Genomic DNA, 25446 nt, shown 5'->3' on the forward strand with positions numbered 1-25446 from the left:
AAAAATTTGGGACGAGGAAAAGAGAGAGCGAGCAGTGACTTGCATTCGTATAACCTAGAAAATCTAGGAAGAGCATCAACGGAGTTATCCAGAGTATCGCTCACTATAAATGCGATTGCTCACTATCGCAACCTTCTATACTTTTACGTACCACGACTTTAAATGATTATGCAGCAGCTCATCTTCGCGTGTAATGATGGCGCGTTTTCATAGGAGAGTGATCAGTAGCACGATTCCCCCCTTTTCAAATTTGAACATCCAAGAACGACATCCGAATAATAATAAAAAGGGACCGCAATTTATAACCTATATATTTGGATGAAAGTCATAACACCTTGAAATATTGATTGGAACAAACTGATGAAGTGATGATATGGACGGACACCCGTCAATCTTTCGGAGTATGATATGCCTCTTTTGTCAATGCATGTATGCATGATCCAACACAAAAACCAGCTTGTATCTAGCCAATGGGAATTTTGCACCACCATCTTGGCTTGTTTTGCCGTTTTCTTTTGATTCATGAGACGTTATTGTATAAAATCATCTATGGAAACACAGAGACATGATTTTTCTTCATCCCTCTCATTCCTTCGTGTTTATCATATATACTTACACTCGACTTCTTCTCCATTCATTTTTCGGTCTGAATTGCATTCACTGCGTCTTTAATATGCAAAACTGCGTGGTTTATTCTATCAAGATTATGCACAGCCTCGGGTTTCCCTATTTAACATGGCAAAGCATTTCGCGACCGGCTATGGGGATGACTGTACGTTAAGTTCCTATCTCTCAGGGTCAATAGCAGTATGGCGAAATCATATTGAGCTACACTGTTGATATCTGTATCAAAGATAACCGCATTAAAAAATTTTAGAGCGTCCGGTTACACGAACGAAAGCCAACCACATGAATGCGAATGACGTTATAAGCGCTGCGTAGCCTTCGTGCCCATTTGTTCGTCCTCTCTTTCCACATATATGCCTTTTTCTTCCTGCGAAATGATCCCGGAAACTTCAAGTTGTCGATTTTTAGAAACATTCAAACATGCAGTCGAGGTTGGGGAGACCAGAAGGAGATTGACATCATAGCTCCAAAGCATCTGAAGAACAGATAAAACTCGTCAAATGGGCAAATAAAAAAGCTGGTAATTTCCAGGTTGGTAGCTTGGTTGACGGTTTACCTGTGGCATCACAATACATTACGCTACTCGTCAGATCTCCGCTCAGCGTCTGCCGATCATTACTGGACGCAGCCAAAGGCAAAAAAAAAGTACGAAGGCTTCTCAATCCAGCAAAAATATTCAAACACAGTCTCAGTCTGAAGTTTCAGAAGTCGTCTTAGTGAAGAATCCCAGTATGGATGAAACGTGACTGTATAAAGCTTCCGCTAACTAGGTTGTCATAGAAAACGAACCGCGCAAGATCGAAGCCGGCGGGGTGAGAAGGTCACCAAGACTGCAGAAAAAGATCCGAACTTGTAAGCTTGTGTCGATTATATATTGCTGTATAATGTAAGAACGTTCGCATTAACAGATTAGCTAAGCTTAAAGTTGATGAGCATGACGAGGAGGTTGTGGAGATCGAAAAGGCTCAAGCCCAAAACTCGAAAAACGCAACGAGGAATTTCTTTTGGCTGCCTGGCCCAGGCGTAATTCAAGAAATATCGAATCCTGATAAGAAGGATGACGAGGTAACGCCGCAAATGTACAGTTGCGAGCAGCCATTTTAACCATGATTGTGCATTAATATAGTGGTTGATCGGCGAAGTCAACCTTTCAAAAACTTTGCATAAACACCACAATGATGTAGTGAACAAATGCCAGGAGGTAGATCTGTCAGATCCAGCCGAGATCTTGTAAGATCAATGGGGCTTTCAAATCATATTGCTTGGGGCTGATCATTTTTCAGGGGCCTGAATTTCATCTTTTTTTTCCCCATTAAATAAGAACTGCGGCATTTGGCCCATCATTCCTAGCGACGCCCAAAAAGATGTGATCAAGGACATTAACATTGATGTAGGCAGGCTTGATTTGCCATCGGAAGCTATAGAAGTCGTTGGGGCTGTCAATAAGGTATTATCAAAATTTCATGGAAGTTGAGGGAAATCGTTGACTTTTTAGTAGGCAACCAAGGCCAAAGAGAATGTGCAGCGAACCATTCTAACGATTATGCAGAAATTTCCTTGAGAAGCCGCAACTAAAACCATTTGGCAATTGTCTATTCACGTTGAATTATCATCTTTTGCTAACTTTCAATGAACATGGCTGACTTTCCGAAAGAGTGAATAATTATCAGGGCAATTGTTTGTCGGAGCAAGAGGAGTGGCAATTTGCAGAGCGCATTTTGATGCCGTACCTTCGAGCCCATTTTCCTGCAAACGAAGACTTTGAAATATTAGGTTAAGAATAAACTGGAACAAAGAACACGACTTATTGATGACTTGCTAAACTGGAACAAAGAACACGACTTATTGATGACTTGCTAAACTGCAAGCCCAACACGTTCCTCAAAAGCGGCAAAATTGTTTTACAGCATGGTAGACACCACCTTAATTGCCCCCAAACCCAATATAGTCATTTCCAAGAACGATATAGAATTCCTTGCCGGGGAATTTAAGCGGCCGAATAAGAATGTGCGGGCGTCTCCAATGATTTGATCAAACTTGGCAACGAGCTCAAGTTCATGCTGGATACGCTCATTCATGATGGAAATAATGACAGTACATATGTTGTAGGCATTTTGCTTGAAGGTATGTAAACACTGGTCTCATCGTTTTCTGATCTCGTTCGTTAAAAAGTGTATAGGAGTAAAGTGCTTGACCTATAAATTGGACCTGAATTACAACGGGGTATATCGCTTGGTAGAACTGTCTTGTTCGGACCTGATGACCAAATATTTTGATTTCTACCCGTCAGTATCATTCTTTGAAAATATCGCACAGCTCAAGGTAATTTTCATCCATCATTTTTATTAAGAGAGCTTTGCTAACAAAAATGTAGAATTTGGCGATTAAAGCGTCCCAAAAAGAGGAAAGAGCCATCTTATTGGTTAAGAAAGTCATTCCTTCCGCCCTGCGACGTGCGCATTTAGCTTCCGAACCATTTCTGGTGACTCGAACCATGAGTCGACGATGATTGTTCCTCCGGTGTGAAACCAAGGTTCACAAACGCTTGACTGTAGCCACAAAGTTTCTATCAGTATCGTCGAATTTCTCGCCACAGGGTCACCAATAAAATCCAACCGAATTATACAACACTTAGTATTTTCGGCAATGCATTCATTTGGCCGATGGAGTGCGACTTCCGAGGAACTTCCTTCAGATTGGATACACCAGCCCCGAGCCACTGATTCATCGATTCTGCAATACACATATATCGGCCAGGGATCAAAACATCGACCATGTGCTCATTAAAGGCGTCCCGAAATGAACGACTTGGTACGATAGATCTTGTTGACATCTATGAAGACAGCTCAGTGGATATACTAGAAATATACCTTGCTCCACTTGCTACAACAAATGCATGCATTGTACTACAAGTTCGTCGAACCGTTGTAGCGATATGTAATCGTTGAAGTTGATGTTCAATCTGAAAGGTCAATCGATCAGTGAATTTGCATATCATTATGGTCAAAAGACGCATAAACCAGGCAATATAAACCAAGTTACTTGGATATGTTTAAGAGTTATCCATATCGACTTATGCATAGAAACTAATATGATGTTATACTACTGTAAGTCTACCTGACCTATCGACTCTCAGCTTCAAGGAGGTAACAAATTCATGGGTCATCATTGTTTAATCATCCTAAAGTCACCTTCGTAGTGTTATTCAAAGTATATACAAGCGAAAAATATAAACTAGATTCGTACGTCACATGGTGGAAGGAATGACTTTCTTAGCCAAGAAAATGGCTGTTTTCTTTGCGGAGACTTGATGATGAGGTTCTACATTTTGTTGGTAAAGCTCTCTTAATAGAAATGATGGATGAAGATTACCTTGAGCTGTGCGATATTTTCGAAGATTGATATGGCCGGGTAGAAATCAAAGTCACTGGTCATAAGGTCCGAACAAGACAGTTCTATCAGGCGATATACTCCATTATAGTCAAGGTCCAACTTATATGTCCTACATTTGACACCTATACACTTATTAACGAACGAGATCCAGAAAACGATGGAGGCCAGTGTTTACATACCTTCAAGCAAGATGCCCACGACAAGTGCAGCTTCATCGGCTCCATCATATATTATTGCATCGAGCATGAACTTTAACTCGTTGCCAAGTTTTACCAGATCATTGTAAACGCCGACACACTTCTTATTGGGGCACTTGAATTCCCCAGCAAGGAATTCCATATCGTTCTTGGAAATGACTACATCTGGTTTGGGAGCAATTAAAGTTGTGTCTGCCATGCTATAAAAAAATTTTGCCGCTTTTGAGGAACGTGTTGGGCTGTCGCAGTTTAGCAAATCATCAATAAGTCATGTTCCAATTTATTCTTACCCCGATATTTGAAAGTCTTCGTTTGCTGGAAAAATGGCTCGAAGATACGGCATCAAAGTGCACTCCGCAAATTGCCACTCCTCTTGCTCCGACGAACGATCGCCCTGATAATTATTCACTCTTTCGGAAAGTCAGCCATATTCATTGAAAGTTAGCAAAAGATGATACATACAACGTGAAAAGACAGTTCCCGAATGGTTCCAGCTGCGGCTTGTCCAGGAAACTTTGCATAATTGACAGAATTCCTCGCTGCACATTATCCCTGCTCCTGGTTGCCTACTACACAGTCAACGATTTCCCTCAACTTCCATGAAATATTCACAAATACCTTATTGATGGCTCTAACGGCTTCTATAGCCTCCCATGGCAAGTCGGATCTACCTTCGTCAATGTTAATTTGCACGATCACATCTTTTTGCAATTCGTTGGGAATGCTGGGCCAAATGCCGCACTTCTTGTTTAATGGGAATAAAAAGATGTAATTCAGGCCCCTGAAAAATGATCAGTCCCTAGCAATATGATTTGAAAGCCCCATTGATCTTACAAGATCTCAGCTGGATCTGACAGATCTACCTCCTGGCATTTGTTCACTACATCATTGTGGTGTTTATGCAAAGTTTTTGAAAGGTTGACTTCGCCGATCAACCACTATATTAATGCACAATCATGGTTAAAATGGCTGCTCGCAACTGTACATTTGCGGCGCTACCTCGTCATCCTTCTTATCAGGATTCGATATTTCTTGAATTACGCCTGGGCCAGGCAGCCAAAAGAAATTCCTCGTTGCGTTTTTCGAGTTTTGGGCTTGAGCCTTTTCGATCTCCACAACCTCCTCGTCATGCTCATCAACTTTCAGCTTAGCTAATCTGTTAATGCGAACGTTCTTACATCATACAGCAATATATAATCGACACAAACTTACAAGTTCGATCTTTTTCTGCAGTCTAGGCGATCTTCTCACGCCGCCGGCTTCGATCTGCGCCTGTTGCGCGGTTCGTTTTTCTATGACAACCCAGTTAGCGGAAGCTTTATACAACCACAATCCATTCATACTGGAAGCCTTCTTTAAGATGACGTCTGAAACTTCAGAACGAAAGGGCAATCGAACTTGTTCCGGAACGACAAGTGGCTGTACTTCTTTTTCTTTCAATTGCGTCCAGTAGTGTTCGGCAGACGTCGAGCGGAGAATCTAACTTGTAGTTGATATCCTGGCAATTGGTAAACAGTCAACCAAGCGACTTGCCTGGAAATTATCATTCTTAATCTTTTTGGCCCATTCAACGAGTCGTCGTCTGTTTTTCAGATGCTTTTGTACGATGATGCTTTCAATTTGTGTTCTAAATTCCTTCTCCGCAATCTGGCGACATTGCATGTTTGAGTGTTTGTAAAAATCGACAATTTGAAGTTTTTCTGGATCACGTCGCAGGAAGAACAACATGATAAGTAGGTGTGTGAGTGAAAAGAGGGCGAACAACGGGCACGAAGGCAGATCAGCGTTTATAACGTCATTTTTATTCATGTGGTTGGCTTTTGTTCGTGTAACCATACGATCTGCAGAATTTCAGTGTCTTATTTTGATACAGATAACAACACTGTAGCTCAATATGATTTCGCCATACTGCTATTGGCCTTGAGAGATTGGAACTTAACGTACAGTCATCGCCATCGCTGGTTGCGAAATCCCTTGTCATTCTAAATAGGAAATAACCCGAGGCTGTGCATATCTTGATAAATTAAATCACGTAGTTTTGCATATGGAAGACGCGGCGAGTGCAATTCGGATCCGAGGAAAAGTCTAAGTCCGCATAATAAGCAAAAAGGTACTGAGAAAGACGAAGAAAAAAAGTGTATCTGCTGCCAATAGATGATTTATATACGGTGGCAATGTCTGATAAATCACAAGGGAAGGCGAAAGAGGCAGAGGTGATGGTGCAAATTCCCAATTGGCTGGATATCAGCTGGTTTTTGTGTTGGATCATGCATACATGCATTGACAAAAGAGGTACGTCAGAATCGAAAGATGACAGGTGTCCATAATCATCACTTCATCAATTTGTTCAAGCTGTTCTGCAGTTCACAGTCCGGTTTTCGGCGCCTTACATGTCAAACACTCAGAGTAGGCATTTTCAGCCATTCATAGAAAAAGCAATCAATGAAGATAAAAATGACAAAAGTACTAGGCTTCGCTAATATCACAACAGTACTTAACACACGCAATACATGATTTCATAAAGGAGCGTCTGAAGATACACGCAGATCATTTCCTTGGGGGTTCCATTGCGCACAAATGATAATAAAGGAGTGTCAGTTATTCATTCTACTAAAACAGAGACCAACTGGTCACTTACGCAGAGTACTGTTAAAGATGTTTTACAACTATTCGGCGCCAGAGTTTGCTCGAGCTATACACCAAAGTCCTTTATATGGCGAAGAACAGCCGCTTGCCGCTTTCCCCGGAGGGGACCATGCATTACACATAAACGTTGAACGTTTTGCTTTCCTGCGCTTGCGCACGCTAAAATCTGTGCGATGGCTTGTCAATATTTCCGCAATAATAAGGACATCTTCGTTGAGATACCAAGCTTTTTGCAGGTTTTCGGGGATTTGCGTTTCCTTTAATAATGTGCATACAGTACTCTACATAGTAATCAGTGTTCTATAAACAAGTTGAGTGTTCCACAAAGTCCAATGGGTCAGTGTTGGAAGCCAGAGGTTTATCCATTATCAGCTATTGAATCAATGTACCTGCATCGACTACTCTTCAACTTTGTTCAACAGGAGATTTTGTCCAAGTTGTTCTTCGCACTAAATAATTCATATAGTACATGCTTTGTATGGAAAGAGCTCAGGTAAACTTCAATTGCATATCAAAAGATGATAAAATGGTGAGCTAAATATGAATCAACTTTTACAGTACAAACGTGTCATACGCATAATTGGTAGCGACAATATTACCCAGCGAGTGTTTCTAATCAGGAATAAAAGCAACATGCTGTTTAATGCTACGGTTTGCTTCATCACTTCTCTTTCGACTTATCTTGCGGTTCTATTTCACATCGACATGAAAATCATCCCATAACACCATACTACCTGGCTTTGTTTTCGCGTTTCTCTATCTAACATATGATCTTTTAGCAAGTTAATTTTCCCTGCCTTCGCCACCTATTTCCCTCAAATCCTGTTTCGTGCTTGATGCGTCTTTCGGAATAGGAGCTGTATATACAGTTTGTTATGGCGGACTATCAAGAAAGCGCTACCGGAATCGTACTACTGATCACTCTCCTATGATAACGTTTCAACACTACACGCGAAGATGAGCTGATGCATAATCATTTAAAGTCGTAGTACGTGAAAACATAGAGGGTTGCGATAGTGGGCAATCGTATTTATAGTGAGCGATATCCTGAATAACTTCGTTGATGCTCTCTCCTAGATTTTCTAGGTTACACAAATGACAACAAATCACATAAATAACTATGGCGAGGTGGTTTTGACATGCAAATCACTGCTCACTCTCTCTATTCCTCGTCCCAAAATTTTTTATCGTGCCTTTCGTCTTTCAAGTAAAAGCTTCAAGAACCTTCACATTGGCGAATACTACAAGGAACGAAACCTTGGCCTTCGCTCGGCTGCCGAAAAACAGTATACAAGGATTTAATCAACGCCATTGTGGACAGAGGAGCACTCGTCGAGGAATGGAAGCTTGATCATCTGGACCAAAAAGATAAAGACTGTCCATAACTGCCAAGAGAAAGATCTCAGTTCCACCGGATGTATTGTAAGCTATCAATCGCAACTGTATTGAATCTTTGACGCATCTCTTTTAGGTCATTGACTTTGATACTTCTCTTTCCGCTGCACAAAGAACACGGCGATGACCCGTTATCCCAGCTGCACCTCAACCGGATGTGGTCAAAAACATCAAAATCGTTGAATGCAGTTTTGACTTGGGTTTGGAGATCATAGAAGCTGCTAGAGCTGTTAGCAAGGTAATCATCAAATACTTCATGAAAATTGAGGAAAGTCGTTGACTGTGTAGTAGGCTACCAAGACCAAGGAGAACCGGCGACGAAAATGCTCACGTTCATGCACAATTTCCTGGATAAGCCGCCGCCATTGGAACCCTTTGACCCTGATCATTCATGTTGTGTGGCCACGATCACAGCAGATAATGCGTTTGTACCCGCAGCGCTGTCTCGGAAGAGGGCGCAGGATCCCAATGGTTGTCAAGCACTCTCAACTTTCCACCGAGTTAAACTCGAGTTATGCGGCATCACAAGTAATGTACGCCGCCCATCATATTGATCATTCGCCGCCGATTCCACAAGAGTGAACAACTATCGGGGAAATTAATCAGAACAAGAGAAGTAGGAATTTTGCTGAATTTGCGTCGCTGCCATATCTATGAGTGCTTTTTCCTCCGAATGAAGACCGAGAAATTTCAAGGTAAGGAAAAATTGGAACTAAGAAGGCGGCTTTGGATTATTTGCTGACGCGCGACAGCCCGATTCATTCGTCAAAGCAAGCTCATGCTCGATGCACTGATTATCGATGGAGCCAACGAACGTAGATTTGTCCTAGGCATTCTCGCTTGAACGTACGTAAACACTGACCGCATGGTTATTTCGTTCACTTTTTTGGTAAGAGTATGGTTATCAAATGCACATCATAGACTGTATTAGTTATCTAGCACCAGATACGACTTTGTCAAATAATCCTCTTCCTGTCTGTTTATAAACGTAATAAAAATAGTCTCGAGATACTCAGCCAGCTGCCCTGGTGTCACACCTTTTGTACGTTCATAGCTTACCCCTCCCTCTCACAAAAGACAATTTTTATGCCCCATTCTATACAGCTTGTTTCTCGTTTTGCATTACATTGTACCCGTTCTACCGAACACCAAGAAAAATTGCTCTTGAACGATATCTGGTTTTCATTGTCTCCATCTTTATCGCGTTTATGGCTTTTTGCAAAGATTGACGATCTTGTCCCATGAAAGCCACAATTAACTTTTTTTTGAAATTGTCAGAAACAGTACATACAATACGTCGAGGTAATAGTTTATGAGACGGCGACTATTGGCCAATGACAAACTTCGATGTCTTTGCTTAATAATAGTGTCGTTGCGCACTAGGAAGATATACTCGATGTACTTCTTGGTTTGTTGTCCTGCCACGCTTCAAATATCCCAGGCAAACATAACTATGCTACGGGAGCCAAATTGCGTCTTTCATAAATTAGCTCAGCTCATATAGGAAACGACTCGATGTCAGTAGAAGCCATACGGGAACAGCGACGGAGGAGGGAGGGGGATGGGGGTAAAACAAATACATATGACCTAGGCGTCTTGTCATTAGTCGGCTTATGAAGATGAAGGACCGAATGTATAACAAAGGTACAGCCCGGACGATGGTCTACAAACAAGTAGGCAACACAATTCGGACGCTTTTTTCTTGCAGGCACGTTTAGCATAAACTTTTAATTGATCATAGTAGTTCTCTTATTCTGTATTTCAATGCCCCATGCACGCACGCCCTCGCTCATTCGATTCACGAAAGTTGTTGAATAAATCACAGTTAAGCTTTGTTATCTTCTCTTCATTTAGGCAGTTGATCTCCAGTTTACAGCTACGTCTTCTGGCGCCTTACTTACGCACGCTCAGATTAGGTATTTGCAGCCATTTTACAGAAAATATAATCAATGCAGATGAACTTAAGCAAAGCATTAGGTCTTATTAATATTACAACCGTAATAGAGATTGAACGCATGACCTTAAGACGACTATCTGCAAGACAGACGCTAATTCCGCTTCGGTGCAACCCACTCCACACAACCGGAACAAAGGAATGGTTAGTAGTTCACTAAGCAGATAAAGAACTTGTCACTTACGCATCGTACTGCTGAAACACGTTTTACAACTTGCCGCCAGAGTTTGCTCGATCTGTACACCAAAACCCTTTATCTGGCGAGGAATGGCCGCTTGCCACTTTCAAGAACCACCAGAACAAGCCGCGCCATCTATACAAAAAGCAGAGCAACTTAGAATCGATCTAAACCTCAAGACCATCCTGCCCTTGCTACTTACGCGGGAGAACACTGGAACACGTAATACTCTTGAAAAGGCAACGCTAATTCTCTTAACAAACTGTCCAGCCGAAACCGGGATCAGCCGCCACTAGAAGACCGTCTGTGTAGGTGTGTAAGACAAGGAATCACCACTTGTCATTACAGTTTGCTAGAACGGTACGCCAAAGGCTAGCACCAAACACATACTCTGCACAAGGGTGTTGCACAGAGCACCTCCCTTATCTGGCGAGGAACGGCCGCTTGCCACTTTCAAGAACCACCAGAACAAGCCGCGCCATCTATACAAAAAGCAGAGCAACTTAGAATCGATCTAAACCTCAAGACCATCCTGCCCTTGCTACTTACGCGGGAGAACACTGGAACACGTAATACTCTTGAAAAGGCAACGCTAATTCTCTTAACAAACTGTCCAGCCGAAACCGGGATCAGCCGCCACTAGAAGACCGTCTGTGTAGGTGTGTAAGACAAGGAATCACCACTTGTCATTACAGTTTGCTAGAACGGTACGCCAAAGGCTAGCACCAAACACATACTCTGCACAAGGGTGTTGCACAGAGCACCTCCCTTATCTGGCGAGGAACGGCCGCTTGCCACTTTCAAGAACCACCAGAACAAGCCGCGCCATCTATACAAAAAGCAGAGCAACTTAGAATCGATCTAAACCTCAAGACCATCCTGCCCTTGCTACTTACGCGGGAGAACACTGGAACACGTAATACTCTTGAAAAGGCAACGCTAATTCTCTTAACAAACTGTCCAGCCGAAACCGGGATCAGCCGCCACTAGAAGACCGTCTGTGTAGGTGTGTAAGACAAGGAATCACCACTTGTCATTACAGTTTGCTAGAACGGTACGCCAAAGGCTAGCACCAAACACATACTCTGCACAAGGGTGTTGCACAGAGCACCTCCCTTATCTGGCGAGGAACGGCCGCTTGCCACTTTCAAGAACCACCAGAACAAGCCGCGCCATCTATACAAAAAGCAGAGCAACTTAGAATCGATCTAAACCTCAAGACCATCCTGCCCTTGCTACTTACGCGGGAGAACACTGGAACACGTAATACTCTTGAAAAGGCAACGCTAATTCTCTTAACAAACTGTCCAGCCGAAACCGGGATCAGCCGCCACTAGAAGACCGTCTGTGTAGGTGTGTAAGACAAGGAATCACCACTTGTCATTACAGTTTGCTAGAACGGTACGCCAAAGGCTAGCACCAAACACATACTCTGCACAAGGGTGTTGCACAGAGCACCTCCCTTATCTGGCGAGGAACGGCCGCTTGCCACTTTCAAGAACCACCAGAACAAGCCGCGCCATCTATACAAAAAGCAGAGCAACTTAGAATCGATCTAAACCTCAAGACCATCCTGCCCTTGCTACTTACGCGGGAGAACACTGGAACACGTAATACTCTTGAAAAGGCAACGCTAATTCTCTTAACAAACTGTCCAGCCGAAACCGGGATCAGCCGCCACTAGAAGACCGTCTGTGTAGGTGTGTAAGACAAGGAATCACCACTTGTCATTACAGTTTGCTAGAACGGTACGCCAAAGGCTAGCACCAAACACATACTCTGCACAAGGGTGTTGCACAGAGCACCTCCCTTATCTGGCGAGGAACGGCCGCTTGCCACTTTCAAGAACCACCAGAACAAGCCGCGCCATCTATACAAAAAGCAGAGCAACTTAGAATCGATCTAAACCTCAAGACCATCCTGCCCTTGCTACTTACGCGGGAGAACACTGGAACACGTAATACTCTTGAAAAGGCAACGCTAATTCTCTTAACAAACTGTCCAGCCGAAACCGGGATCAGCCGCCACTAGAAGACCGTCTGTGTAGGTGTGTAAGACAAGGAATCACCACTTGTCATTACAGTTTGCTAGAACGGTACGCCAAAGGCTAGCACCAAACACATACTCTGCACAAGGGTGTTGCACAGAGCACCTCCCTTATCTGGCGAGGAACGGCCGCTTGCCACTTTCAAGAACCACCAGAACAAGCCGCGCCATCTATACAAAAAGCAGAGCAACTTAGAATCGATCTAAACCTCAAGACCATCCTGCCCTTGCTACTTACGCGGGAGAACACTGGAACACGTAATACTCTTGAAAAGGCAACGCTAATTCTCTTAACAAACTGTCCAGCCGAAACCGGGATCAGCCGCCACTAGAAGACCGTCTGTGTAGGTGTGTAAGACAAGGAATCACCACTTGTCATTACAGTTTGCTAGAACGGTACGCCAAAGGCTAGCACCAAACACATACTCTGCACAAGGGTGTTGCACAGAGCACCTCCCTTATCTGGCGAGGAACGGCCGCTTGCCACTTTCAAGAACCACCAGAACAAGCCGCGCCATCTATACAAAAAGCAGAGCAACTTAGAATCGATCTAAACCTCAAGACCATCCTGCCCTTGCTACTTACGCGGGAGAACACTGGAACACGTAATACTCTTGAAAAGGCAACGCTAATTCTCTTAACAAACTGTCCAGCCGAAACCGGGATCAGCCGCCACTAGAAGACCGTCTGTGTAGGTGTGTAAGACAAGGAATCACCACTTGTCATTACAGTTTGCTAGAACGGTACGCCAAAGGCTAGCACCAAACACATACTCTGCACAAGGGTGTTGCACAGAGCACCTCCCTTATCTGGCGAGGAACGGCCGCTTGCCACTTTCAAGAACCACCAGAACAAGCCGCGCCATCTATACAAAAAGCAGAGCAACTTAGAATCGATCTAAACCTCAAGACCATCCTGCCCTTGCTACTTACGCGGGAGAACACTGGAACACGTAATACTCTTGAAAAGGCAACGCTAATTCTCTTAACAAACTGTCCAGCCGAAACCGGGATCAGCCGCCACTAGAAGACCGTCTGTGTAGGTGTGTAAGACAAGGAATCACCACTTGTCATTACAGTTTGCTAGAACGGTACGCCAAAGGCTAGCACCAAACACATACTCTGCACAAGGGTGTTGCACAGAGCACCTCCCTTATCTGGCGAGGAACGGCCGCTTGCCACTTTCAAGAACCACCAGAACAAGCCGCGCCATCTATACAAAAAGCAGAGCAACTTAGAATCGATCTAAACCTCAAGACCATCCTGCCCTTGCTACTTACGCGGGAGAACACTGGAACACGTAATACTCTTGAAAAGGCAACGCTAATTCTCTTAACAAACTGTCCAGCCGAAACCGGGATCAGCCGCCACTAGAAGACCGTCTGTGTAGGTGTGTAAGACAAGGAATCACCACTTGTCATTACAGTTTGCTAGAACGGTACGCCAAAGGCTAGCACCAAACACATACTCTGCACAAGGGTGTTGCACAGAGCACCTCCCTTATCTGGCGAGGAACGGCCGCTTGCCACTTTCAAGAACCACCAGAACAAGCCGCGCCATCTATACAAAAAGCAGAGCAACTTAGAATCGATCTAAACCTCAAGACCATCCTGCCCTTGCTACTTACGCGGGAGAACACTGGAACACGTAATACTCTTGAAAAGGCAACGCTAATTCTCTTAACAAACTGTCCAGCCGAAACCGGGATCAGCCGCCACTAGAAGACCGTCTGTGTAGGTGTGTAAGACAAGGAATCACCACTTGTCATTACAGTTTGCTAGAACGGTACGCCAAAGGCTAGCACCAAACACATACTCTGCACAAGGGTGTTGCACAGAGCACCTCCCTTATCTGGCGAGGAACGGCCGCTTGCCACTTTCAAGAACCACCAGAACAAGCCGCGCCATCTATACAAAAAGCAGAGCAACTTAGAATCGATCTAAACCTCAAGACCATCCTGCCCTTGCTACTTACGCGGGAGAACACTGGAACACGTAATACTCTTGAAAAGGCAACGCTAATTCTCTTAACAAACTGTCCAGCCGAAACCGGGATCAGCCGCCACTAGAAGACCGTCTGTGTAGGTGTGTAAGACAAGGAATCACCACTTGTCATTACAGTTTGCTAGAACGGTACGCCAAAGGCTAGCACCAAACACATACTCTGCACAAGGGTGTTGCACAGAGCACCTCCCTTATCTGGCGAGGAACGGCCGCTTGCCACTTTCAAGAACCACCAGAACAAGCCGCGCCATCTATACAAAAAGCAGAGCAACTTAGAATCGATCTAAACCTCAAGACCATCCTGCCCTTGCTACTTACGCGGGAGAACACTGGAACACGTAATACTCTTGAAAAGGCAACGCTAATTCTCTTAACAAACTGTCCAGCCGAAACCGGGATCAGCCGCCACTAGAAGACCGTCTGTGTAGGTGTGTAAGACAAGGAATCACCACTTGTCATTACAGTTTGCTAGAACGGTACGCCAAAGGCTAGCACCAAACACATACTCTGCACAAGGGTGTTGCACAGAGCACCTCCCTTATCTGGCGAGGAACGGCCGCTTGCCACTTTCAAGAACCACCAGAACAAGCCGCGCCATCTATACAAAAAGCAGAGCAACTTAGAATCGATCTAAACCTCAAGACCATCCTGCCCTTGCTACTTACGCGGGAGAACACTGGAACACGTAATACTCTTGAAAAGGCAACGCTAATTCTCTTAACAAACTGTCCAGCCGAAACCGGGATCAGCCGCCACTAGAAGACCGTCTGTGTAGGTGTGTAAGACAAGGAATCACCACTTGTCATTACAGTTTGCTAGAACGGTACGCCAAAGGCTAGCACCAAACACATACTCTGCACAAGGGTGTTGCACAGAGCACCTCCCTTATCTGGCGAGGAACGGCCGCTTGCCACTTTCAAGAACCACCAGAACAAGCCGCGCCATCTATACAAAAAGCAGAGCAACTTAGAATCGATCTAAACCTCAAGACCATCCTGCCCTTGCTACTTACGCGGGAGAACACTGGAACACGTAATACTCTTGAAAAGGCAACGCTAATTCTCTTAACAAACTGTCCAGCCGAAACCGGGATCAGCCGCCACTAGAAGACCGTCTGTGTAGGTGTGTAAGACAAGGAATCACCACTTGTCATTACAGTTTGCTAGAACGGTACGCCAAAGGCTAGCACCAAACACATACTCTGCACAAGGGTGTTGCACAGAGCACCTCCCTTATCTGGCGAGGAACGGCCGCTTGCCACTTTCAAGAACCACCAGAACAAGCCGCGCCATCTATACAAAAAGCAGAGCAACTTAGAATCGATCTAAACCTCAAGACCATCCTGCCCTTGCTACTTACGCGGGAGAACACTGGAACACGTAATACTCTTGAAAAGGCAACGCTAATTCTCTTAACAAACTGTCCAGCCGAAACCGGGATCAGCCGCCACTAGAAGACCGTCTGTGTAGGTGTGTAAGACAAGGAATCACCACTTGTCATTACAGTTTGCTAGAACGGTACGCCAAAGGCTAGCACCAAACACATACTCTGCACAAGGGTGTTGCACAGAGCACCTCCCTTATCTGGCGAGGAACGGCCGCTTGCCACTTTCAAGAACCACCAGAACAAGCCGCGCCATCTATACAAAAAGCAGAGCAACTTAGAATCGATCTAAACCTCAAGACCATCCTGCCCTTGCTACTTACGCGGGAGAACACTGGAACACGTAATACTCTTGAAAAGGCAACGCTAATTCTCTTAACAAACTGTCCAGCCGAAACCGGGATCAGCCGCCACTAGAAGACCGTCTGTGTAGGTGTGTAAGACAAGGAATCACCACTTGTCATTACAGTTTGCTAGAACGGTACGCCAAAGGCTAGCACCAAACACATACTCTGCACAAGGGTGTTGCACAGAGCACCTCCCTTATCTGGCGAGGAACGGCCGCTTGCCACTTTCAAGAACCACCAGAACAAGCCGCGCCATCTATACAAAAAGCAGAGCAACTTAGAATCGATCTAAACCTCAAGACCATCCTGCCCTTGCTACTTACGCGGGAGAACACTGGAACACGTAATACTCTTGAAAAGGCAACGCTAATTCTCTTAACAAACTGTCCAGCCGAAACCGGGATCAGCCGCCACTAGAAGACCGTCTGTGTAGGTGTGTAAGACAAGGAATCACCACTTGTCATTACAGTTTGCTAGAACGGTACGCCAAAGGCTAGCACCAAACACATACTCTGCACAAGGGTGTTGCACAGAGCACCTCCCTTATCTGGCGAGGAACGGCCGCTTGCCACTTTCAAGAACCACCAGAACAAGCCGCGCCATCTATACAAAAAGCAGAGCAACTTAGAATCGATCTAAACCTCAAGACCATCCTGCCCTTGCTACTTACGCGGGAGAACACTGGAACACGTAATACTCTTGAAAAGGCAACGCTAATTCTCTTAACAAACTGTCCAGCCGAAACCGGGATCAGCCGCCACTAGAAGACCGTCTGTGTAGGTGTGTAAGACAAGGAATCACCACTTGTCATTACAGTTTGCTAGAACGGTACGCCAAAGGCTAGCACCAAACACATACTCTGCACAAGGGTGTTGCACAGAGCACCTCCCTTATCTGGCGAGGAACGGCCGCTTGCCACTTTCAAGAACCACCAGAACAAGCCGCGCCATCTATACAAAAAGCAGAGCAACTTAGAATCGATCTAAACCTCAAGACCATCCTGCCCTTGCTACTTACGCGGGAGAACACTGGAACACGTAATACTCTTGAAAAGGCAACGCTAATTCTCTTAACAAACTGTCCAGCCGAAACCGGGATCAGCCGCCACTAGAAGACCGTCTGTGTAGGTGTGTAAGACAAGGAATCACCACTTGTCATTACAGTTTGCTAGAACGGTACGCCAAAGGCTAGCACCAAACACATACTCTGCACAAGGGTGTTGCACAGAGCACCTCCCTTATCTGGCGAGGAACGGCCGCTTGCCACTTTCAAGAACCACCAGAACAAGCCGCGCCATCTATACAAAAAGCAGAGCAACTTAGAATCGATCTAAACCTCAAGACCATCCTGCCCTTGCTACTTACGCGGGAGAACACTGGAACACGTAATACTCTTGAAAAGGCAACGCTAATTCTCTTAACAAACTGTCCAGCCGAAACCGGGATCAGCCGCCACTAGAAGACCGTCTGTGTTGGTGTATAAGATAAGGAATCACCACTTGTCATAACAGTTTGCTGGACCCCCAGCACCATTAGCACATTCTACAGCTGGGCATAATACCTTCTTATTCGGCGAGAAACGGCGGCTTTGCAACTTCTGTGGGTGAATCTATCACACGTGGACGTTGAACGTTTCGCTTTTCTTCCGCTCGCGCATTAGGTGTGAATGGTGGAGTACATGTGACTGCTGAAATGAAATCATGTCGACGAGAGTATGTCATCATTGGAAATCTTCATTCCAATTTTTCCTTATGCTAAAATTCGTAGTCTTCATTCGAGGAAAAAGCACTCATAGATATGGCAGCGACGTAAATTCAGCAAAATTCCCTACTTCTCTTGTTCTGATGAGTGGTAATTTCCCCGATAGTGGGTCGCTCTTGTAGAATCGGCGGCGAATGATGCAGTAAGATGGGCGGCGTACATTACTTGTGATGCCGCGTGACTCGAGTTTAAACTCGGTGGAGAGTTGAGGGTGCTTGACACCCATTGGGATACTGCGCCCTCTTCCGAGACAGCGCTGCGGGTACAAACGCATTATCTGCTGTGATCGTGGCCACACAACATGAATGAACAGGGCCAAAGGGTTCCAATGGCGGCGGCTTATCCAGGAAATTGTGCATGAACGTGAGCATTTTCGTCGCAGGTTCTCCTTGGTCTTGGTAGCCTACTACACAGTCAACGACTTCCCTCAAAACTTTCATGAAGCATCGATGAATATCTTGCTAACAGCTCTAGCGGCTTCCATGATCTCCAAACCAAGTCACAGCTGCATTCATCGATTTTCACGTTTTTGACCACATCCGGTTGAGGTGCAGCTGGGATAACGGGTCATCGCCGTGTTCTTTGTGCAGCGGAAAGAGAAGTATCAAAGTCAATGACCTAAAAAAGAATGAAAGTCAAAGATTCAATACAGTTGCGATTGATAGCTTACAATACATCCGGTGGAACTGAGATCTTTCTCTTGGCAGTTATGGACAGTCTTTATCTTTTTGGTCCAGATGATCAAGCTTCCATTCCTCGACGAGTGCTCCTCTGTCCACAATGGCGTTGATTAAATCCTTGTATACTGTTTTTCGGCAGCCGAGCGAAGGCCAAGGTTTCGTTCCTTGTTGTAGTCGACAATGTGAAGGTTGTTGAAGCTTTTACTTGAAGACGAAAAGCATGATAAAATTTTGGGTCGAGGAAAAGAGAGAGTGAGCAGTGACTTGCATGCCAAAATCACCTCGCCATTAGTTATTTATGTGATTTGTTGTCATTTGTGTAACCTAGAAAATCTAGGAGAGAGCATCAACGGAGTTATTCAGAATATCGCTCACTATAAATACGATTGCCCACTATCGCAACCCTCTATACTTTCACGTACTACGACTTTAAATGATTATGCATCAGCTCATCTTCGCGTCTAATGATGACGTGTTTTCATAGGAGAGTGATCAGTAGCACGATTCCCCTTTTCGAGTTTGAACATCCAAGAACGACATCAGAATAATAATAAAAAGGGATCGCAATTTATAACTTATTGATTATTGATATTTGGATGGAAGTCATAACATCTTGAAATATTGAGTGGAACAAACCGATGAAGTCATGATGTGGACGGACACCCGTCAATTTTTCGGATTCTGATATGCCTCTTTTGTCAATCATGCATATGCATGCATGATCCAACACAAAAACCAGCTTGTATCTGGCCAATGGGAATTTTGCACCACCATCTTGGCTTGTTTTGCCGTTTTCTTTTGATTTATGAGACGTTATTGTATAAAATCATCTATGGAAACACAGAGACATGATTTTTCTTCATCCCTCTCATTCCTTCGTGTTTATCATATATACTTACACTCACTTCTTCTCCATTCATTTTTCGGTCTGAATTGCACTCATCGCGGTCTTTCATATGAAAAACTACGTGATTTATTCTATCAAGACTACGGACAGCCTCGGGGTTTCCCTATTAGCATGGCAAGGCGTTTCGCAACCGGCGATGGCGATGACTGTACGTTAAGTTCCAATTTTTCAGCGTCAATAGCAATATGGCGAAATGATATGGAGCTACAGTGTTAATATCTTATCAAATTGACACATTGAAATTCTGCAGAGCGTCCGATTACACGAACAGAAACCAACCATGAATAAAAGTGACATTATAAACGCTGCGCAGCCTTTGTGGTCATCCTGCATTCTCTCTTTTTACACACACCTAGCTACAAGCCAAGCGATCCCGAGATATTCCAAATTGTCGAACCTCAGAACCTCGAACATGCAGTGTCGCGATACCGCGGAAAAGGAGTTCAAAAAGCAGATTGAAAGCATCATCGGCCAAAAGCACTGAAGAACAGGCGAAGCCTTATTGAATGGGCGAAAAAAAATTAAAGAAGATTATTTCCAGGTTAGTAGCTTGGTTGAAAGCTTACCAATTGCCATATATTAACTACAAGTCAGATACTGCGCTAGCGTCCGCCGACATTACTGGACGCAGCTAAAAGCAAAAGAAGTACAAAGACTTGTCGTTCCAACAAAAGTTCGAACACGGCTTCATTGTGAAGATTCAGACGTCGTGTTGGTAAAGGATTGCAGTATGAACAGAAATGTGACTGTAGAAACCTTCCGCCAACTGGAGTGTCGTAGAGAAACGAACGACGCAACAGGCGCAGATCAATGCTAGTGGGCTAAGAAGATCGCTAAGACGAAAAAAATGAGATTGTAAGTTTTAATCGATTACTGCTGTACGATATAAGAAAATTCGCTAACAAATTTATTTAGCCTGAAATTAATGAGCACGACGAAGAGGTTGTGGGGAGCGAAGAGGCTGAAGACCGAATTTTGAACAGCCAAACGAGGAATTTCTTTTGGCAGCCTGACCCGAATCCTGATGAGGAGGATGACGAGGTAACGTTACGTATGTACGGTTGCAAGCAACCAATTTTTAACCATGGCTGTAATCAATATAGTGGATTACTGGCGGAACGAACATCTCAAAAATTTTGCGTTGTCAACAAATACCAACAAGGGATCGATCTGACAGGATCCAGCAGACATCTTGTAAGATCAATGAAGCTTTCAAATGATGTTGTTTGGGACTGATCATTTTTCAGGAGCTGAATTTCGTCTTTTCCCTTTAAACAAGAAGTGTGGCATTTGCCAATCATTCCTAGCGACGTACAAAAAGATGTTATCAAGGAACGTCGACGTTAATGAAGGCAGATTCGACTTGGAGGCTGTTGAAACCGTTAGGGCTGTGGATAAGGTATTCATGCTTATGGTATTGGAGAAAAGCCATTAAACCATGTAGTAGGCTACCAAATCCAATGAGAACATGTGACGCATACGAGGCACTCAGAAAATATCGAACAGACGGAAACTTGCCTACATGTTTAATTAAAAATCATCTATGGTCTACTGTATGACCAATCCTTTTGGGGGTGATGAATGGAAAGGATGGATGACGAATATAAACAGTTATAGGCTATGTATGCGGTAATAGTTTGGGTTGATTCATGTTAGATAGTACGAATAATCCGATATGCAGAGTCAAACCATTCGTAAATACCCAGCTTCGCTGCGTACGTTGATTACTGCTGTGAACTTGGTCATAATCCTTCCTTGAAAATCCACAAAAAGGAACAGCCACTATCTCTTTCACGTATCATGCATGTTGACGCCCTCACAACATCATGAGACCACACCCATGGTTTCGGATTCGATATGAGCTGGAACGGGCATGATATGTAAAATGAATAAAAGTGGGCGAACAGGTTCATATACTGTACATCCTTTCGCCTCTTATATTTCGTCTAACACTTGGTACACTACATTCACTCCAAACTTCGAAAGGATTCCCAGAGAACGTCGAAGGAATTGGCATCTGAACGAACGTGCCTACGCAGGCGCATCAACGATTGTTTTTATCTTTTGATATAGGGCATTTCATCTTCTGAAGTTCGCAACTGCACACCAATTGATGTTCTTTACCTCACGTTCCGATGTTCACTTATTCGTCTAAATATTCACTTCCCTCAATGGCTTCTAGCGTAGTTGATATTTAGTATAAAATACCCATAGTTTTCGACTCGAATAAATCAGGGATAACATTCAACACATTTCTTTTGATCTTTTTGACGCTCAGAGTCTCATTTGTCTCTTTTTTTTTTATATTATTTTCCGTTTCAGACACAACGCGTCTTTGACTTTTGCATTTTCCCTTTTTTTCTTGCCCGTTTTCAAAAAGTGATACACACAATACGTCGATCTTAGTATATCCGATGCTCACAAAAAAAAAAACGGATTGAAAAATGCAAGTCCCGACCACTTTTTTTTTCAAGCCGATTCTACCTCTAACAATAGGTTAAATGAGCTGTTATTTGCTTTCAGCAGAAACGGACAAGACAAAACAAGGAAGAGGTGGGACCAGAAATTGGTTGGAAACAAGATAAATGCAGAGATGACACGTTCTCACTAGCAAATCATGACAAAAAGTCCATACATTAAGGTAAAATTCCCTGGCGATTAACGTTTCAAACAGTGAACATGCAACAGCATAAAAATGTAAGGCGATTTTCTTTTGGTGGACCCTATAGGCCTTGTAGCTGTTATTGATGACGAATCGTCACAAAATTGCAGAATGTAAACATTCGAGCAGATACAGGATGTATGTGAGGGACGTCATTTTTTTTTTTTTTTTTTTTTTTTTTTTTGCGTGGCACTGTTAATCAAACACGCACCTGGTCTTGGCCATAGTGCACGACCATGTGCGTTATTCGCCCAAGTAGGCTCCTTACGGTTGCTTGCCATTACGCTTTTTTTGATGTCGTCTTTCAGTTATCCATCCTTGCCTCATGTTGCGCTCTGCATTTCATCTCTTTATTCTACTCTTGTTGTTGTTCCGTTTCATATCAAGGAGTATCAATATGCTATCTGTTGTTAGGGCTACTGACGGTTTAGAATAAGGCAGCCGAACTTACTCTAATTTGTTGCATGAGCACCAAATATACTAAGATTGACATATATATCAGATCGTTGTGTGTATCGTTCGTTGGAAGCGGAAGGAAAAGGGAAAAGAAACAAAAAATTAGAGACTGTTGCGTCTGAATTAAAAATCGAATCAGAAAGAAAGAAAGGAATGAAAAACAAGTGCGATATTTCTAAGCATCGAAAGGTAGATGAGACATGTTGATATGTTATTGACCGTGTTTATTTGGATCGGAAAATGGGTATCTATACTAAAAATCAAGTAACTAGGTGAATGGGAGAAAATCGAAGAATGCTGAGTGGAGGGAACGGCATTAAGGTAAGAAGTAGCGAACATCAAAAAACTGGAGTAGCAAAAATCAAGGTGTGATGATGCGATGTTTAGGACTTGGAAAATAAGGGCATCTGTGCATGAGGCAGGTACACAAATTTGGCGATCAATTTCCACAACGCCATAATAGCGCTTCAAGTTTTTCCATCGATGAATATCCCTCTCAAATCAAACCACCGTTGAATATACATCCATCAACACCTGCTACTGGTAATCCCAAATAACATAAGCATGAGTAAGTCCACTGTCATTCCTCTTTCGTATTTGATCCTGAAGATGCCATCGTCGAATGTATCCCATCGTAACGATTAAACCAGGCAACGGAGAACCATATGTAGGCAGGCATAAATGCCGATTTGAGATGCAAGTTGGATCATATCACGCGTCATTTCCGAACTTTCACTGTAGATTTTGTCCTGTATAAAAACACACTGCACTAACGGTTTATATTATACAATCGCCAATTGGATATCTGCGATCCTCTGAAACACGATTCAAAATAAGCACTTTCATGAGATGACAACCCTTTCTCAACATATAGAATTTGGTCGCAATTCCTCATGTCGATGCTCAATATAACAGCCACAAGTGAATGGTGGTAGTCTGGCTTTTCGACAATGGTTGCGCTTTGTATATCGATGACAGGTGATCACGCTGAAGAATGTCTACAACGCACATTCTTCGCCTCAGCAGAAGAACGGTACAGAGCATACTTCAGCACGTTTGGAGGCTCACACCAAGGTGCATTCCTTTTTCTTTGGTGTCACAGATAGTTTGACTGTCTGCAGTGTTCAACGGTAGATGTTGTGTGAAAGGTGGAGATGATGGTGATGAGGCACTGTGGCAGATGACTCACGGTTGGGTGGCGACAGAGAAAAAAAAAAAGGGTCGGAGTTGCAATCAAGGGGAGCCAAGTGTGGGAAGAGGGAAAATGGCCAGTTCTAGGCGACAGAAAAGGCAAGAGCAGGGTGCTTCCTAAAGCGCGTGCTCGTGTAACAGGGTGTCATTGTTTGCGCGGGGCTTGGATTACCATAAACAGTATTTTCGTGTAACGTTACACAAACACAGATATGCCCAATTGGGTGAAAATTTTGAATTTTGCAGGTGTTTGGAGGGCTGAGAAGGGCAGTTTGGGCAGTAAAAGGCAATGATTTAGGTTAAGCTCTTGTTGTTTTTTCTCTCTTTTTCCCTCCCTTTTCCTTTTTCTCTTTTCTTTTTTTCCTTTTCTCTTCTTTTTCTTTCCGTTCACTTTCTCTTTTTAGTGACCGGTCGGCAAATTGCCTTTTATTGAAAGTGGAACTGATGTGGTTCAAGAAGACTACCACTTTGAGAAAGTGACGCACAGTTCATGGTAACCAAGCACAACAGCCAGGTTTGCAGTGCAGTGACACATCGCCATAGCAACCGAGGCTCAAGGCGACACTTGTGAAATCAGCAAAGAAGGAAAACGAATGAATAAGTACCCTTTCTTTTCTGGGGATTTTTTTTTTATTAAGATGGTCCAAAGCGACCCCTCATGTTGCGGTGAACGACTCACATGGGATACTATTCTGATTTATTTTTTTGGTTGGCCTGAACATCATTTCGGATTTGAGCATTCACGATATCATTTTGGGTACAAGTGGAATTTATCATTGAAAAATGTGACTTTATTCACGACGAAACTTGAAGCATGATTCTTTTCTACTTATTGTACCGCGCTTACCTTGTTTCAAAAAGCACTATCGACACTTACACTTATTGCCTGTAAAGCTGAGAGAATAAAAGCCATGGACAGTCTGCCTTGCATTTTGTTCAAGGTGAGTAATTGTAACGATCAATGCTGAGGTAGACAGATTTCAGGAGGTTTGCACAGCCGAATTTTCTTGCATCGTTGGTATCAGCACATTCTGCCATCATCCAATGGCATCGTGACGAAAGACTTCAACATCCCCATAAGAACGTCTTTTCGTTGTCATACTTCTTGTGCGATCCTGAGTCTCGGCAATACTGAGTCTTGGCGATCCTTTCCGTTGTTGACGAGGCAAGCATACAGCCACAGATGTTGCCTGATTTGGGTGATCTCATACAGTGTGTGTCGGAGAAAAGTTCGCGACCAGAGGGGAAGCCTTGTTATTTCCGTCAACCATACAAGTGAAGTCTTCAAGAAAGCCTGTCACCGATTTCCGGAGCAATCGCCAAGACCATATTGGTGTCAATGTTCGGTACAACGGATGAAGAGTCTGCTCTGCGTTGCAGGCATCGAATTCAAGGGCGATGATCAAGCAACTATCTGCGGAGGGCCATGATAGACTTGGGGGTAGTTACAGCTTGCTTTGCGCCCACCAGTTGTAAATAACGGCGGTGCTTTGTGTGCCTTTCCAGTTTTCTGCAAAGCATGCTGACCGCAACTTGACTGCATTGGTCGTTGTTACAATCGCCATCAGGATCAGTTATCTTCATCGTGACAGGGTGACATGATGTTCCCGGACACATGCCAA

At 43.9% G+C, this 25446-nt stretch overlaps 2 protein-coding genes across 2 annotated transcripts; both read right to left on the bottom strand.

Moving 5' to 3' along the window:
• Nucleotides 1-3455: 3455 nt before the first annotated feature.
• BYT42DRAFT_609025 (uncharacterized protein) lies at nucleotides 3456-5973 on the bottom strand. Its single transcript, XM_051571212.1, has 11 exons — nucleotides 5751-5973; nucleotides 5561-5696; nucleotides 5430-5509; nucleotides 5217-5363; nucleotides 5052-5155; nucleotides 4836-4998; nucleotides 4680-4783; nucleotides 4508-4627; nucleotides 4200-4456; nucleotides 4000-4142; nucleotides 3456-3948 (listed from the first exon to the last, which is right to left on the bottom strand). Exons 1-11 carry the CDS (start codon nucleotides 5943-5945, stop codon nucleotides 3862-3864), a joined length of 1536 nt encoding a protein of 511 aa, XP_051418088.1. The 5' UTR covers nucleotides 5946-5973; the 3' UTR covers nucleotides 3456-3861.
• Nucleotides 5974-10004: 4031 nt separating this feature from the next.
• Nucleotides 10005-18154, bottom strand: BYT42DRAFT_609027 (uncharacterized protein; the record flags this gene model as incomplete). The annotated part of the gene is made up of 44 exons (XM_051571213.1): nucleotides 10005-10330; nucleotides 10397-10525; nucleotides 10593-10620; nucleotides 10781-10872; nucleotides 10940-10967; nucleotides 11128-11219; nucleotides 11287-11314; nucleotides 11475-11566; nucleotides 11634-11661; nucleotides 11822-11913; nucleotides 11981-12008; nucleotides 12169-12260; nucleotides 12328-12355; nucleotides 12516-12607; nucleotides 12675-12702; nucleotides 12863-12954; nucleotides 13022-13049; nucleotides 13210-13301; nucleotides 13369-13396; nucleotides 13557-13648; nucleotides 13716-13743; nucleotides 13904-13995; nucleotides 14063-14090; nucleotides 14251-14342; nucleotides 14410-14437; nucleotides 14598-14689; nucleotides 14757-14784; nucleotides 14945-15036; nucleotides 15104-15131; nucleotides 15292-15383; nucleotides 15451-15478; nucleotides 15639-15730; nucleotides 15798-15825; nucleotides 15986-16077; nucleotides 16145-16172; nucleotides 16333-16424; nucleotides 16492-16519; nucleotides 16680-16771; nucleotides 16839-16866; nucleotides 17027-17118; nucleotides 17186-17213; nucleotides 17374-17465; nucleotides 17533-17560; nucleotides 18094-18154. 43 exons carry the CDS (start codon nucleotides 18152-18154, stop codon nucleotides 10420-10422), a joined length of 2595 nt encoding a protein of 864 aa, XP_051418089.1. The 3' UTR covers nucleotides 10005-10330; nucleotides 10397-10419.
• Between the last annotated feature and the right edge of the window lie 7292 nt (nucleotides 18155-25446).

Source organism: Radiomyces spectabilis (genome assembly GCF_025331425.1).
Source record: "Radiomyces spectabilis strain NRRL 2753 chromosome Unknown BYT42scaffold_20, whole genome shotgun sequence".
NCBI classification, from domain to species: domain Eukaryota; kingdom Fungi; phylum Mucoromycota; class Mucoromycetes; order Mucorales; family Radiomycetaceae; genus Radiomyces; species Radiomyces spectabilis.

Bases quoted from the DNA above. Each gene is read 5' to 3' on its own strand.
- BYT42DRAFT_609025 (XM_051571212.1), bottom strand. From the start codon at position 5,945: ATGTTGTTCTTCCTGCGACGTGATCCAGAAAAACTTCAAATTGTCGAT. The intron at 4,628-4,679 runs GTATGTATCATC...ACTTTCCGAAAG, and splicing joins GGGAACTGTCTTTTCACGTT to AGTGAATAATTATCAGGGCG. The intron at 4,457-4,507 runs GTAAGAATAAAT...AAACTGCGACAG, and splicing joins GAAGACTTTCAAATATCGGG to CCCAACACGTTCCTCAAAAG.